Source organism: Rhipicephalus microplus, chromosome X, assembly GCF_043290135.1.
Source record: "Rhipicephalus microplus isolate Deutch F79 chromosome X, USDA_Rmic, whole genome shotgun sequence".
In the NCBI taxonomy this organism is placed as follows: domain Eukaryota; kingdom Metazoa; phylum Arthropoda; class Arachnida; order Ixodida; family Ixodidae; genus Rhipicephalus; species Rhipicephalus microplus.
The window spans coordinates 411203545-411218707 of NC_134710.1; the positions used below are offsets into that span (position 1 = coordinate 411203545).

At 45.8% G+C, this 15163-nt stretch overlaps 1 protein-coding gene across 3 annotated transcripts in view; it reads right to left on the reverse strand.

Moving 5' to 3' along the window:
• LanB2 (laminin subunit gamma-1) overlaps nucleotides 1-15163 on the reverse strand; it is a 205255-nt gene that overhangs the window by 59183 nt on the left and 130909 nt on the right. For all 3 annotated transcript variants that reach the window (XM_037413277.2, XM_037413276.2, XM_037413278.2), the window contains 2 exons: nucleotides 6967-7152; nucleotides 1814-1931 (listed from right to left, as the gene is read on the reverse strand). In XM_037413277.2, the coding sequence (XP_037269174.2) occupies nucleotides 1814-1931; nucleotides 6967-7152 (304 nt within the window). The remainder of the gene's footprint in view (nucleotides 1-1813; nucleotides 1932-6966; nucleotides 7153-15163) is intronic.

Genomic DNA, 15163 nt, shown 5'->3' on the forward strand with positions numbered 1-15163 from the left:
CAAGTTTTTGGCTAGTTTGCTGCCATGCTGACCTTTTTTTGAATAGGTGCGTAATTGATGGAAGAGCATGGGAGCTAGCCGTGCGGGCTAGTTGTCAACCAAACACCAGTTCTAGTGTTGAGACACAGCGTGGCCAAAGGAAACGTTATTTGATCCGTTATTTCCAGGCCTTGCTAAGTTTTATACCGTATGTTTATCCTTTCACTAGCAATTCCCCGTTATAATATATAGTATTAACAAAATATAGTTGAGGTGCCGTGGTGGCACAATTAAACAATATTTCAGAACACCAAAAGTAGTCAAACTCCAGGCAACGGTCAGCAACATGCATTTGATCACGTCGTAATTGCGTGTTTCAGCATATTTTTAAACTCTGGCTAAAGATAGCTGGGGCATGCTGTATATATAAAAACGTAAGAAAAAAAAAACAGAAAATGACTCCGGCGCACGGAATCGAACTTTGGACCTCTCAAACGTGAGTGTGAGGCGTTAACCATTGATAATAAGCCATGGAGGAGCACCTCCCTCAAGCTCAAACGGCAAGCTATTTATGTCTGCCATTTAATGCTGGTGATGGGCATCTCGGGGGAGACTATCGTGTTTGCAGCATTACCTGCCAGATGGCGCATTGAGCCTGCGTCGCCACATCGTCACAACGCCGCAGTGCGCGCTCTTATCTCCCACGCGTATTTTGCCCCGCGAAGAGGAGGGGTGGACGCTCAGTCTCGCACCCTTATATCTATCTGTTGGTGGCGAGGATCGTACGTCTTGGCTGCCCTTTGGCTTTCACTGGAGCAATTCTGTTGTAGTTACCGGGCGCGCAAAAGTCACTGCAATTGTTTCACAGTCTCCGTTTGCAAAAAAAAAGCACGCTTTTCAGATACAGCGTTAATTGCGTTAATCTGTACTTGTGAATACGTTTAGTGCGTTATTTGTGCGTGAGAAACGCGGGACACGTTTCGATCTGCTTGCCATTCTCTGCGTCACCTACCAATTTGTTGCCATTGCGTTCATTGCTTCGACTTTGTAGCAAAGCTGTGACTTGTTTTGATAGCACCTGTCAGAAAGTGACGAATAATCGAATTAATCGACGAACGTTTCATTAATTATTTAATGGCCATATCGGTGAACGAATGAACATTATTTATTAAAAAGATTCACCGACTATAGTTGCAACGCTGCTCGACCACCGCCGCACAGTTGCTCGCATGTAAAACAGACTTTGCAGGTGTGATCACACCACGCTGCGATTCTCTGCTTAGCGAAGGAGCCTATACATTACAACCCATTTGTATACCCTGTTGTAGCTCAGACTTACCCGTCGACGAAAACACAGTGCTAATTCAGACACAAAAAAGAAACCTCGAACAGAGCGGGCACATGATGTTTACTTCTCTGTGTTTATATTAGCCCTGTATCTTCATCTATGGATTAACACGAACGAGCTTGCATTGAAACATTTCTCTGACTTACTAACACAGACGTAAAAAGGTATCATGTTGTTTTCTATGCGCTAGGAAAAACTGCAAAATCATCTGTTTCATCTGTTTCGCAAAGGTTTCAAATTGGTACTTTGATTGCTTCAACTCACAAGATAGAAGAAAATGCACAATTTGATGAACACCTTTTTTCTTTCAGCTTTTTGCAAACAGCACAACATCCATGGCGGCTATTATAATGGCCTATCTTTTATTCCTGGGGCCGAAATTGTGGCCACTGTTGCAGCGAGAGAGATGTTGGCCAAGAATGCCGTGAAATGCACGCGCACTTTCCAAATTGCAAGCTATGCACGACGAGTGTCTTGCCGCCTTACCTGCATCCTTGCTCAGAGAAATCGTAGAAGTTTGGAGCACATCGGTCACAACGATGCCCTTCGACGCCCGGCTTGCAAGGACACTGGCCCTTACTGTTGCACTGGAGCATCCGGGAGCCTACACAGCCGACCATTGGAAATTAAGCGACCATCAAAAAACGATGATGAGCAAAACACGTCGGCGCTTGACCAAGATTTGTACACATTTGCACGTAGCGATATAGCGAGATCTTTCGTCAGTGACAGCGGCGGCCTGCTGTTACTGAAAGGGAAATATTGAATTAAGGGAGATAACTATATGTAACGAAAAAAGCTAGTTATCAAAAATTACTACCGGTTCTACATAGCAGATACTTCATTAGACATCTTGTTCAAATTACAGTTTCACACTACAAACCGCGTGGCTTCCCAGAGTGTTTATTATTTTACAATGGGGCCCCATTTATTTACAATGGGTGGTGTTCAAGTGTCTTGGAGGGCCACTCGCTGTGCAGTGTGATGCTGCAAATCCTCCAAAGTGTTTCAGTATGTCTATGCTGAATAGATCCCACAGTCGTTTTTAATTAATAGCATATTTTAAAAGATATGGTTTTCTTTTTTGCCTATTTCTTATTGAGTAATGGCAGGTCGGCGTTGTTGCCACTGGGAGACGGCGCCACATACACAAGTGCCGAAATCCTGCAAATTTACAGCTGAAGCCAGTTTGAAAGTGCACATAACAAAAGACATGTATATAATTAAAAAAAGATTTTTTCAACCTAACAAGTTTAAAAGTTATATTTCTTTTAGGGGTCTCTACTAATGTGTGTGTGTGTGTGTGTGTGTGTGTGTGTGTGTGTGTGTGTGTGTGTGTGCGCGTGTGTGTGTGTGTGTGCGTGCGCGCGTGTGTGTGTGTGTCAAGTTTACCCGGAAAATTTTCGACCATCTTGAACAAAATCGTGGAGATATAGGTGACTGTGAGAAGTAGTTTGAGCCGTTATATTTCATAAAAAAATCTTGTGTTGGCTAGAGGGCACTTCGAATTTCGGATAGCCAAGGAAAACTGTGTCGTGCTAAATAGCTTTTATATTACTGGTTTGAGTAATTATTACGAAACAACTTTCACTATTTTTTCAAGGCGATACTCTTTCATCACTGTGATAGTTTATTCAATTTTGTTTTATTTTCTTTAATTTTCGGTTTGTCAAAAATTGAAATTTGCTGCGTGTTTAGCATTTTTATAAATAGCACGGCTTTTAGCCACTAAAATATTTGGTATTTATTTTTTATATAGCACTGTATTATATGAATAAAATACTTCGGGAGCTAAAGAAGCAAAAATATTGGCACAATATTGTGGTAAGTTGGGAAAAAGAGCATTTTTACTCATATTGCGGCTTGATTTTCGCGATGTAGCAATCCAAGTAAAAATATAGATTTTATATTGTTGAATCACATAATTTGTCTGCAAGATAATAATAAAGTTTCAGAAGAGTAGATTTCGTTTCAAGGGAGGAAAATATTTTACAACTTAGCAACCACTAGGTAATAGGAAGCCTGCCTTTAACTCATCTTTACTGTATAGCACGTAAGAGCGAGGTTCCAATGGGGCTTTTCGGCAGCGAATAATGCGTGTCATAGATATCCTTGTCACTTTTTTTCAACTAATACTGCTGTATTTACCACCAACATGAAACAGTAGTGCTTTCTTTATGGCACAGTATCTTCCCCTTGTACCATCAAAGGGCAGGTTATATTGAAACGTTTATTTGTCCCAAGGGGCAAATTTAAAATGCAGTCGATGGCGTGCAATACAGCAAAGAGGCGCTGTGTGTGGCCTATCACAACTATTATGCATGGTCTTAGTAATTAACGGCCTAATTATTGTATATTGGATCTAAGCTGTTTTTGTAATGTTACAAGTATAGGCTGATGCGTGATCCCTTACCACTGGTGTGCAAGATAAGATCATGTACCCTAGACACGTTAAAAATGATTTACTATCGCGTTTATAAATGATATTTCAGTTCCGAGGTATTTCACCAATTTCATCCCACTCTTTTTTATTGGTGCAAAGGGGCTAAAAATGTTTTAACTAAAAGTCCGTGCCGTAATGATTATGTGCTTTCAATGTTTTCAACACCTTAGGACTATTAAAAAAAGATGCATGAAAAGTTTATATGACAACCAAAAATGCGAACTAAGTGCCATTTATGGGCACAATTTCGAATGCTCTCCGAGGTTAACACATAGGATACATCATTTTATTATGCGCACCAGTGCTAAGCGATCACGCATTGGCCTGTACCTAAAACATCATGAGCACAGCTTAAATGACATATAATTTAACTATGTCCTTAATTATTACTACCATGTGTTTTAATTATTATAAGCCACACACAATGCCTCCATTTCTCAGGACATTTCACACCAATACGCGTGTCTTAGGAAAGCAATAAAATAAGAGTGCAGTGCTTATTGTCAATATGAGAGGGCGGTCATTTTTTTTTTTAGAAGTATATGCAATGCTGTCCGACTGGTAAGGTTACACTCAAGCTTTGTAGTACGTTAAAGTTTAGTTTAGAGCGACCTTAGTATTTAACGTGATTAAACGACAGCGCAACGCAAAAGCATTACTGCATATGCGCTTCCGGATTGTGCTGCTAGTATACTATGAAACTAATGAAAGAATGGCTTATTTTTCTGAAGGCATGTGTTCACGCCAGAAAAATTTAGAAAATTTGGTTCTCTTTGTGTAACACAACGCGACAAAACCAAAGACAGATTTATGTAAAACAATTTGCAGTTGACATGCTTTGGCATATTTCATTTCTTCATATTTTTAAATTAGTGTAGGCTCTCATCTAAGCAACAGCTAACACGAAAGAGCGACAGCAGAAATGGCAAAGAAATGGTCCAAAATGAGGTATGTAATTTTGAAAGTGGCAATATGTGTACACGACAAGATGATAGTAATAAACCCGGTAAATGTAGGAGCAATAGCTTGGGGTTTTGGTCCACGATGGAGTATGGCACAGCCTGCGAACCCAGGAACAAAAACGAACGCAGGAACAAAAACGAACGATGTGGTAAAAGAAAAAAGTGGGGGGGGGGGGGGGGCGACTCTCTTTTTGGTCGGTCTTTTCTCCTATGTTCGCGCGCTTCGCTATACATCGTCACCAATCAGTAAGCACAGAATAAGGGCCAAACCCCATAACCGCGAAAATGCTCGCGACAGCGACGCGACGTAGATTGCCTTTGCACAAACAGTCGCTTGTGCAGGCAAACCTCATCCACGCGACGGCTTCGGCGAGCGAACTGCACTGTTGCTGGAATGAGGCCGTCTACTCGTACGGAAAATTTCGCTTAGTTGGCAATGTGCAATGTAAAAATAAATGTGTTGTATAATGGAAAGGAAGTGGTTTATTATTGCATTGCAGCACTTCTTTTATATGAACGTGCATAAAAACTACGTTATTTCTTCGTTGTGCACACGTGAGATCAAGTGGTGGTTTCGTGGTACATGGTGAGAACCAGCAGTACGTCAGTCATGTACAGTATGATCCACTGTTAGGGGGAACACGCGAGTGCGTGGCCGCCGGTCCGCGGAGCGCCAACTGATGGCGAGATTTGGAAATGCGGAGCATGCGCGCTGAATCGCAAGGGTGGTGCTTGCCCGCATCATCTGCTTGTTCCCCGCCCTATGTTCGGCGCGCGCCCGCGACAAGATTGCTGTGCTCGCTTCATCGACGATCGATTTCCATGTTTTTTATCAAAAGCGGCTGGCTGGTTCAAACAGCGTTTGGAAAGCTTACAATTCGCTTAAGCTTACGTTTGGAAAGAACAAACACCAGGCTACGCGAGTGATGGGCTGTGTTATCACTTTCACAGTATTCCACAGCTGGGGGCGTATTTACTCGCTGATCGCATTTTTGGCAGAGCTAGTTCTTAGAAGCGGCATAGCTAGAGTACCTGAGGACGAAAGGCTTCGAACAGTCGAGCTGTACACCAAAGAATAGAGCCAGCGTGCTGTCACTTCCATCGCGAAAAGGCAACTTTCTCATTACCAGCGTAATCATCAGCATTACGAAAAATGTTTCGGTGCCTAGTTATGTAATGCGTAGTCCTAACTTGCTTACACAGATCTGCATTTTATTTTGTGTTTAGAGGCTACAGATCTGAATGTTTCGACGCTACACATCTGACCTCACTCGACCTGTCTGTCACAAAGGTTTTAGAAATAAAATTTCTTTGTTTACTCCATGGTGTTCTACGTACACCGTTTTTCAGCGCACGTATTGGTGAAACGCAATGATTCTCGGAAAAGTGAATGCTATCACATATTTCAAATAAGGAGTTTCTAGCATTTTCGCTTCAACGAAGAAAACGAAATGTAACGCGAGTTATAACTAAGATTTGCTGGATACTGCAATCCACAATAAGTATATAATTTTGTGTCTCGTCATAGTGGGATACATATAGAAGTATTTTCAAACACGTGTTTTTTTTAACGTTTTTCGAAATACTATAGGCACATGGCTTTTTTTTGCATTTTGCATGAATTCTCAAATTGGATGCTGTGGCCATGAATGGAATCGCAACAAAGCTGCTCAGAAAGCACAACAAACGAACAGCACTTTTTTTCTGCACGCTGATTACCCGGGGAGGAGCAGCGACAGTAGTGGGGACATGAATCGCATCGCGGAAAAGTGAACGCGGTATCCAGCGCACTGCAAGCGCCGGAGCGGAAAGTAGCAGACGAAAGGCGGCAAGCCCCACCCTTTCGCGTCTATGCGCATGCGCTGTGTTAGCAAATCTCGCCGCCAGTTTACGCCACGCGGGCCGCCAGCCAAGCGTTGCCGTGTTCCCACTAAGAGTGGACCATACTGTACATCCGGTTCCGGCACTTTTATAGCACAACTCTTCCGGGTGATGGGCGACGGTTTTCAAATGTGGAGAACCGAGTGATCGCGCGAAAACTACCACACGACAGGTCGCGCGAACACCCTGTTTCGTAGCTCATAGAATTGCTCGTCGCTGTCACGTGCATTTTCACGTTTATGAGGTTTGACCTTAAGGCAAAAAAGTCCACGAAAACGAGTGACTCCGGTTAAGCTGTGAGCAGTTCTGTACACGTAGCGATGCAGGTGCATAAAATATACGGGAGTACTCACCGACAGGGTCACACTCGCATGGTATGCAGCGGCCGTCACTGTTCTGGTAGTAGTTCTCGCGGCAGCGCTCGCAGTTCGGACCGTCCGTGTTGTCCGAGCAGTTGACGCAGTGGCCGCCATGACCCGTGCGCTCGAAGAGCTCCTGATCGAAGTAGCACTTGCGCGACCGGCCGTTGCAGTTGCACGCTGCGGCGCACAGAAATTCACGCTCGCACTCATCGCTCCAAATACACACAAACACTGATGCTTGTAACACCGAACCAATGCCTCCTAGATTTCTTGTGCCTGCCGATTGAGCGCGAAACGCCGGTCATCAATGGCGGCGCTGCCTACGTAGGAATAAGTGTTTTTTGTACTTGGCCTTTGAGATTAAAAGTTTTGGCATTTGCTACTAATTTCAGAGGATGCGTTGTATTAAAAAAGTTGCTTGCTGAATGACGGCGTCACTTACGTAGGGTTAATTATAATTACGTTTACGCTTTTTAAAATCTTTTCACGTTATTTTTGTTGCATATAAGCTCTAAAAATACAAAAACCTATTTTAAGCACTTCCTCCGTGATTTTAAGACACCACTACTGGAGTGGCGCCACCACCATAGTTCTGACGACCACCGCTTCCCTAGTGACCGCCGATAATCCGGCAGGCACGGGAAATCTAGGAGGCATTGACCGAACACACCAAGGTGCTGCACCGTGCTCTGCAGAAATTATAGGTCCGTTCGATTCACCTGCACCGGTCGGAACCAATTCACGGCTGTGCACGCGAAGTTCAGAAATTGTGCAGCGTGAGTTCAGCGGTGCAGGCACAGCACGACACCAGAAACGAATGACGATGTGCCGACAAGGTGCAGGCCTTATTTCTTTTCGCTTAATTTACACCATTCAGCAAACACTTACCGATGGCAAATCGAACATGCGGACAGTTTATGAGGCGCAAACATCTTGGCAAAACACACCGCATTTGTAGAGGTGGGTACGGCGCCTAAGCCACCTACGTCTAAGTGCTGCGTCGTCTGCTCAGCTGCACGCGCGCCTGCACCAAGCCGGCACCGTCAGCGAAGGAGGTGCAGGAAAATCATGAACCGGTGCTGCACCTATCCTGCACCTTTCGAAACGAATGGCAGGGTTCAGCGGTCGTCAATGCTGCACCGCTGAAACGAATGGCAAGGTGCAGCACCTCGTGAACTGGTTCACGTGGTGCAGGCGAATCGAACGGACCTTATACTCTGGGGCACAGAGGAAGGACCTTTCCTTCCTCCGTGCTCTGGGGCAACTTTCTGTGGCAATGAGGCGGAAGGCTACGCAGCCAAAGTGGGCGTGTGCCACTGCTGTAAAATATAGTGCCGCAAATGCGTCCGTGTTTTCCGCGTGAAAGTAATGAAAAAGAACTGCAGTATTCTCTACTAGACGCTGTTTATAAAGAGACGCTGCACGTACCGAGGAGATACCATTATTTTTTGTTGCTTTCACAAGAGTGATTTCGCGTTTTTTTGCGCGTCGGAAAATGTCGCACGTTTTACGTGCAACTGACAGTCAAAAATACACTCTTCGTCTTTAGGTGAGCGTGCGTCGCCCTCCAGCTATTCCAACGACTCACTGAAGGAGCTCTTGTAGAATTTTTCTCACAAATGGCTGTGTAAGCAGGCGTGTCCAATTTTGTCCAGTGGCACTACACGACCGCGGCTGTCATTCGAAACACGAGCCGAACCGGACCACTTCGCAGAGGAGTACAGAAGCAGTAGAGCTGCCCACGTAACCTTCCCTTCATTGCCACAGAAAGTTGTCGCCAGAGTTGCCAGTTCCGCTTATAATAAGCGGATTGTCGCTTCATTTTTCGCCTAGTCGCTTGAAGAGTTTTATAGTTGCTTGTGGCGCTTTTTTTTTTCGGAGGGGGGGGGGGGGGATTTATTGGCATTCACCAGTGCGCATTTGTCGTTTCAGAATTGTGAGTTTGTTGACTTTGAGTAACTGAGTGCTGAAGTTCAACATACGCTCCCGTGTGGCAGTACGCGAATGACACTAGCAATGAATTTCACTCCCTGAAAGTGTACTTTAGTTGCCCTGTGTGACAGGACAGGTGTGTCACTGTCACAAACAACTGCAATTTTCGTCTCGCCCGCCCGCCCCATCGTCCAAGGAAGGGTGCTTTTGTGTTGGTAGAACGACATCCGGCGACTAACCACCGAGCAACGGCGCCACCGCGTCTTGCCTGCACCTGTACTAGGGTGGCGAGCCACCCTACCTGTACCGAAAGGGGCACCCTTGTGTTGGAGGAATGGAAAATGACCACGAGGGGGGACGGAAGCACGCATACGGCGCAAAAAAAAAAGTTTGGACTGCTTCAAAATCAGCAGTTGACGTGCAAGCAGTGCGGTCGTCGGTGTCGCAAGGCTCGCGTTAACGACGAGCATGGAGTTACCCGCGCAAAGTATTGAGACGGCTGCAATACTGGGCACCCTCATCGTCTACTAATCTGGCGAGATCTTCAGCGGCACCCCGTCAACTCCCCTACGTGTACCAAGAGCTGGCCTGGTCCGTATGAAACTTGTGAATTTTTTTCAATTGTTATTTTATTTTACCCAGATTTCCGATAAGTGTAGTTGTGTGCACTGCGCCGCACGTAGACGTTTCGAAACGCGAGCCTGAGATTTTTCTCGTAAACTTTGTTGGTATCTCCTGTTGTTTCATCATGTCAATATTGACATTTCACGCATTTATGTTCTGTTTGTACCTCTTGTAGTAGTTCTTTCATCGCGTATTAGTGTTTTTTCTCTATTATTTTTCGTAAGCTCCTTGCCATTGCCCTTGTTCTAATTAAATGTGTGTTCGCTTTTATGAAATTTCCGTGTCTGCTCTACGAGTGCGTCGGTCAGGCCCATACATCACCACGCGTGCAACTCCGCATGGGTCGAATGACCTGCAAATAAATTTGAGATGCACCACTTCGAGGCCTTTCAGGCGTCGCAGGCCGAAGCGTAAAGTGGAAGCCTGCGTCTGCCACACGTCGATGTTAGATCGGCGGGGCCTCACCCGAAGTGTGTGACAGTCACGTATGCATAGGCAAACGAGCCTCCAACCAAATGTAGACTACCTTGTAAAGAACTCCTATACAAGCAACTAAAGAACTCCTATACTTTCGTTCATAGTAGCACACGTTTTCGCTGTACAAAAGTTGCAGTTATTTTTGAAAATCCCGTTCGTGTGTGAGTGACCTATTTTTATTATAATTAAACTATTTTAAAGAATGACAAAAGTTGTTGTTTCCGCTTCTCTCGAGCTTCTTTTCTGCTAAGTATTCGCTTGTTCTCTCGGCAGAATCTAGCAACACTGATATGCGCCTTCTTCTTCTAACCGCACCATCAACACACACCGAGCGATTCTGTCATGACTCTAGGTGCCGCAGTTGGCAATTCAATCGTATATTATGACACTCACCAGCATTGCGATGGCCAACTCCGAGTGGGCCCGCTGTTCGCAGTTCCAGTTCACTCAGCCCCGTGTTTGTGGGCTTCCGTTAAACGTGTCGTAATGACGGCACACTCGCGCGTGCACGGACACCGAAAGATACAAAGAAAAAAAAAGCTGTTTTTTTTTGTTGTTTGATGCGTATACAAAGTACGACTTTTCTTCACAATCTGCAATTCTTGATGATGATGATGATGATATGTGGGGTTTAACGTCCCAAACCCAACATATGATTATGAGAGGCGCCGTATTGGAGGGCTCCGGAAATTTCGACCACCTGGGGTTCTTTAACGTGCACCCAAATCTGAGCACACGGGCCTACAACATTTCCGCCTACATCGGAAATGCAGCCGCCGCAGCCGGGATTCGACCCCGTGACCTGCGGGTCAGCAGCCGAGTACCTTAGCCACTAGACCACCGCGGTGAGGCAATCTGTCATTCTTGATAGCACATTAAATTACAACCGTGCGAATATATATATGAGATCTAACAGACAGTAATGCCAAGGAACGTACAGGGGAAGTTATTAGAACCAATTGAATGTAAATAAGAAGAAAGAAAAGTGGATGAAAAAATTACCAGCCGTGAGCAGGAATCGAACCTACGACCTTCGAATAACGCGTTCGATGCTCTAACCACTGAGCTATCACAGCTGCCTTCCCTCTGTCCACTTTTTTTGGGTTTATATGTGAATTTAGAAGTAGGAGTGACAGTCAGCGCCATCTATAAGCCAAACGACGAGTGTGAAAACACTCGTCGTTTCATTAATAGTTTCATTAATAGTTTCATTAACTCCCGTCACTTTATACAGTGCGCATCCCTCAATGCGCTGCCCGATTCATAAATTTCTTTTTAGCCAAAAGGAACACAAAAAAGGCACCCCCTTCTTCTTCGGCAATGAATTATATGATGTCGTGATCTTGAAATATATACGTAAAATGAATTCGACGGCTGTCTCTACCTTGTGACATTTTATAGAGCGCAGTCCATGATGTAAAGAGAGTGAATAGCGAACGAAAGTTAGGTATAAGAAATATGGCATGGAGATGGACAACACGAAACGTTTGTGCGTTATGCAACCCCATTTTCTTTTCTTCGCCGTTACCAACAAGAACAAAAGACCGACTCTCTTGTTCTCGGTGACATATATCTTGTCCTTCACGGTATAAGGCTCTTCCGGTGACGCACCGTGTCCCACCGTTCAGTGCGCACCGGGCTTCTGAAGCGGGGTTTAGCGCTGTAACTATCGTTCCCCGGTTCCCGCGTATACAGTGCTCAATTTACATTTCTGGTTAGTCTGAAACGGTGACCGTTCTTCGGTAAACTGGACACATCATATAGTTATGATGACAAACAAATTGCAACGCACCGCCGTAAACATCGGAGCCTTGCCGCGTGCGTACAAAAGACACCCGTGTGGTCTCTCTCCGTTGTTAGATGTAAGATAGGGTCGGTCGTAGACGCCCGTGCCGCCCATGATGAAGGGACGACGCGCGCCGCTGTGAGCAAAGGCGTCGCCGCCTCTCCACAGTCGACGGCGGCTCCCGTTCGTCGCCCACCGATGAGTCGTCCGGCAACGCGACACGACCATGGATGGACCTGTCCGTCCCACGCGTACACACCCCCGTAACCTATATATTCTGCGCAGCCCGAATGTACTGCTGCTGCTGGGTGACGTGTCTCAGTGTGGCATGCAGCGGTATTACGACAGATGCGTCGCCACGAGCGTAATAGAGATTGATTGATTGATATGTGCGGTTTAACGTCCCAAAACCACCATACGATTATGAGGGACCCTGCAGTGGAGAACTCCGGAAATTTCGACCACCTGGAGTTCTTTAACGTGCACCCAGATCTGAGCACACGGGCCTACAACATTTCCGCCTCCATCGGAAATGCAGCCGCCACAGCCGGGATTCGAACCCACGACCTGCGGGTCAGCAGCCGAGTACCTTAGCTACTATAGACTACCGCGGCGGGGCGCGCGTGGTAGAGCATATACGGCTAGCAGCCGTTTACTTAAGGCAAAATTGTAATAACGATAACATTGAAGAAACTCCCAACGGCGGTCTCAATGGAGCCGCTGTGTGCATTGGAAAGCACATGTGAAAAGAGAGCCGGTTCGAAAAACAAAACGCTTAAGCGATTTTATCAGAGCACCGATATGCGAGAAAACGCTGTGGCAGATCCGAGCGTCGAGCTCGTGCACTGCTTTACAAGCAATGAGAATGCAGCGGTCCGCTTGACTGTGCACCTGCATGCTTTCAGCATTTGCTCACGTCGAAAATGATAAATGCAAGAGTTTTTTGTCTCACGACGTCTGGGAGCCTCTAAAAAAAATGACGCGTATGACGCTAAAGTTGCAGTTGAAGAAAGGCTAACACTGTGCGAATAACCTACTTAAAATGTTTAAAAAAATGAGCACACTGCTTATCCAAAAAAAAAAAAAACGTATGGAAGGAGAAAATGGAAGCTTGCGATGAAAAAAAAAATATCCGTAAACAGGGGTTCTGTCGAGCCGACGTTTCAGCAAGCGGGCCTATTTGTAGAAGCCAAGTGTACTTGAAGAATTTACCAAAAATACATTTGATGTTGAGGCTGCGAACCAATCTGCTTAGCAAGATCCGCAGCTATATATTATGGCAATTCCATGGCAAGGGCACACGATTATTCGTACTGATTGGTGTGCCATGACAATACAGAAAAAAATAAGAATTAAACCATCAGCCGCTAAATGGATCGCAAGCAACTAAGAAAGCACGTTACAATAATGAGGCCTAAGCGGCCACAAAGTGAGTTAGAGGAAAAAAATGTGTGGCATTGCAAGACAAATTGCAACACCGTTAACATTGAGGGAAAAAAAGTGTTCAAACGGGAAAGAGTGACGCAGCTCGATCACGTGGAACGTCACGTTCGAGAGCCGACGATGCCTCATAAGATGAGCGTGCTAGGCAAATCGCTTGCACGTGCGCCAACAGGGCGTCACGTGGCACTTAAGTCTCTCGTTTCTGGTAAGAGCTTTCAAAGACTGTGCACCGACTGTCACTTTAATTACTCCTCAATATTTCACGCTTACAATGTGCGCCTAACTTGTTGTTCGTAGATTATGTACGTTTTCGTTCGCTTAAGAAAAACTGAATGAAATTGGTTGGGTACGTCCTGCGGTTGTACATCGTTCTGGTTTAATGTGAGGGGATCATATTTATGCTATTTAATGAATAGACAAGATAGACATAGGCACCAAAAGTACGCTATCACTACCTAGTTCTTGTCGCACGGAACCGCCGTGGTGGTCTAGTGGATAAGGTACTCGGCTGCTGACCCGTGACTGTGGCGGCTGAACTTTCAATTGAGGCGAAAATGCTGTAGGCCCGTGTGCTCCGATTTTGGTGCACGTTAAAGAAAAAACCCAGGTGGTGGAAATTTAGTCTTTCATAATCATACGGTGGTTTTGGGACGTTACACCCCACATCATCAATCGGTTCTTGTCGCGTGAACGACAGAAAACACAAGCGCTATCACCTGAGGGCGTACAGAGGCGGAAAAGAAGGTGCAAAACGTATATGTACAGGAACAGTCATAGAACCGCGCGCTTCGGCTTAGACGCACGTCAAAGAAGCCAAGGTGGTTGAAATTTCCGTCTCCGCTATACGATGGTTCTCGTGACCATAGCATTGTTTTTGAGACGTAAAACCCCTATGATAATATTTTATGATTGATATGAGGGGTTTAATGTCCCAAGAGCACCATATTATTGGAGAGACGTCGTAGTGAAGGGTTCCAGAAACTCCGCCCACCTGGGCTTCTTTAACGTGCACCCTAATCTGAGCACATGGGCCTATATATAGCATTTTCGCATCCATCGCCCAATCATATTGCCACAGGGCAGTAGTCACCCGCACTTATGATCGCATCTGGCGCCGTTTTTTCTGACCACGCCTATATCGCTCTGTGCAAAAGTATGTCGCCAGCTGCGACCTTTGTCAACGTCGAAAACGACCAACATCGCTTCCAGCTGGCCTCCTTCCCTCTATTAAAATTCCTGCTGAACCATTCTACTGCGTAGAGCTCGACCTTCTCGGGCCATTTCCCACTTCTGCATCCGGGAACAAATGGGTTGCCGTGATGACCGACTACGCGACACGTTACGCGATCACCCGCGCTCTTCCAACCAGCTGCGCTACCGATGTCGCCGACTTTCCACTGCATGACATCACTTTGCATCATGGTGCTCCTCGACAGCTCGTTACTGACCAAGGCCGATACTTTTTATCTCGCGTCGTCCAGGATATCGTACGTTCCTGTTCCACGAACCACAAGTTCACAACGGCATACCACCCACAAACTAATGGACTTACAGGGCGCCTAAATCGCACTATCACCGACATGTTGTCGATGTATGTTTTTCCAGACCCCCGCGACTGAGACGCAACGTTACCCTACGTCACCTTCGCTTACAACTCCGCCAGACATGACACCGCAGGCTATCTCCCGTTCTACCTTCTTTATGGACGTGAACCCTCTCTGCCTCTTGATACACTCCTTCCCATTGGTTCAAGCTCCCCTGTCACATACGTCCGCGATGCCATAGAACGAGCCGACGGAGCACGACAGATTGCCCGAGAACAACTCATACTTTCTCAAGCCTCTCAGAAAGATCGGTACGATCGTCACTACCGTGGAGTTGTATATGCACCCGGTTCTCTGGTACTCTTGTGGACCCCATGTCGTC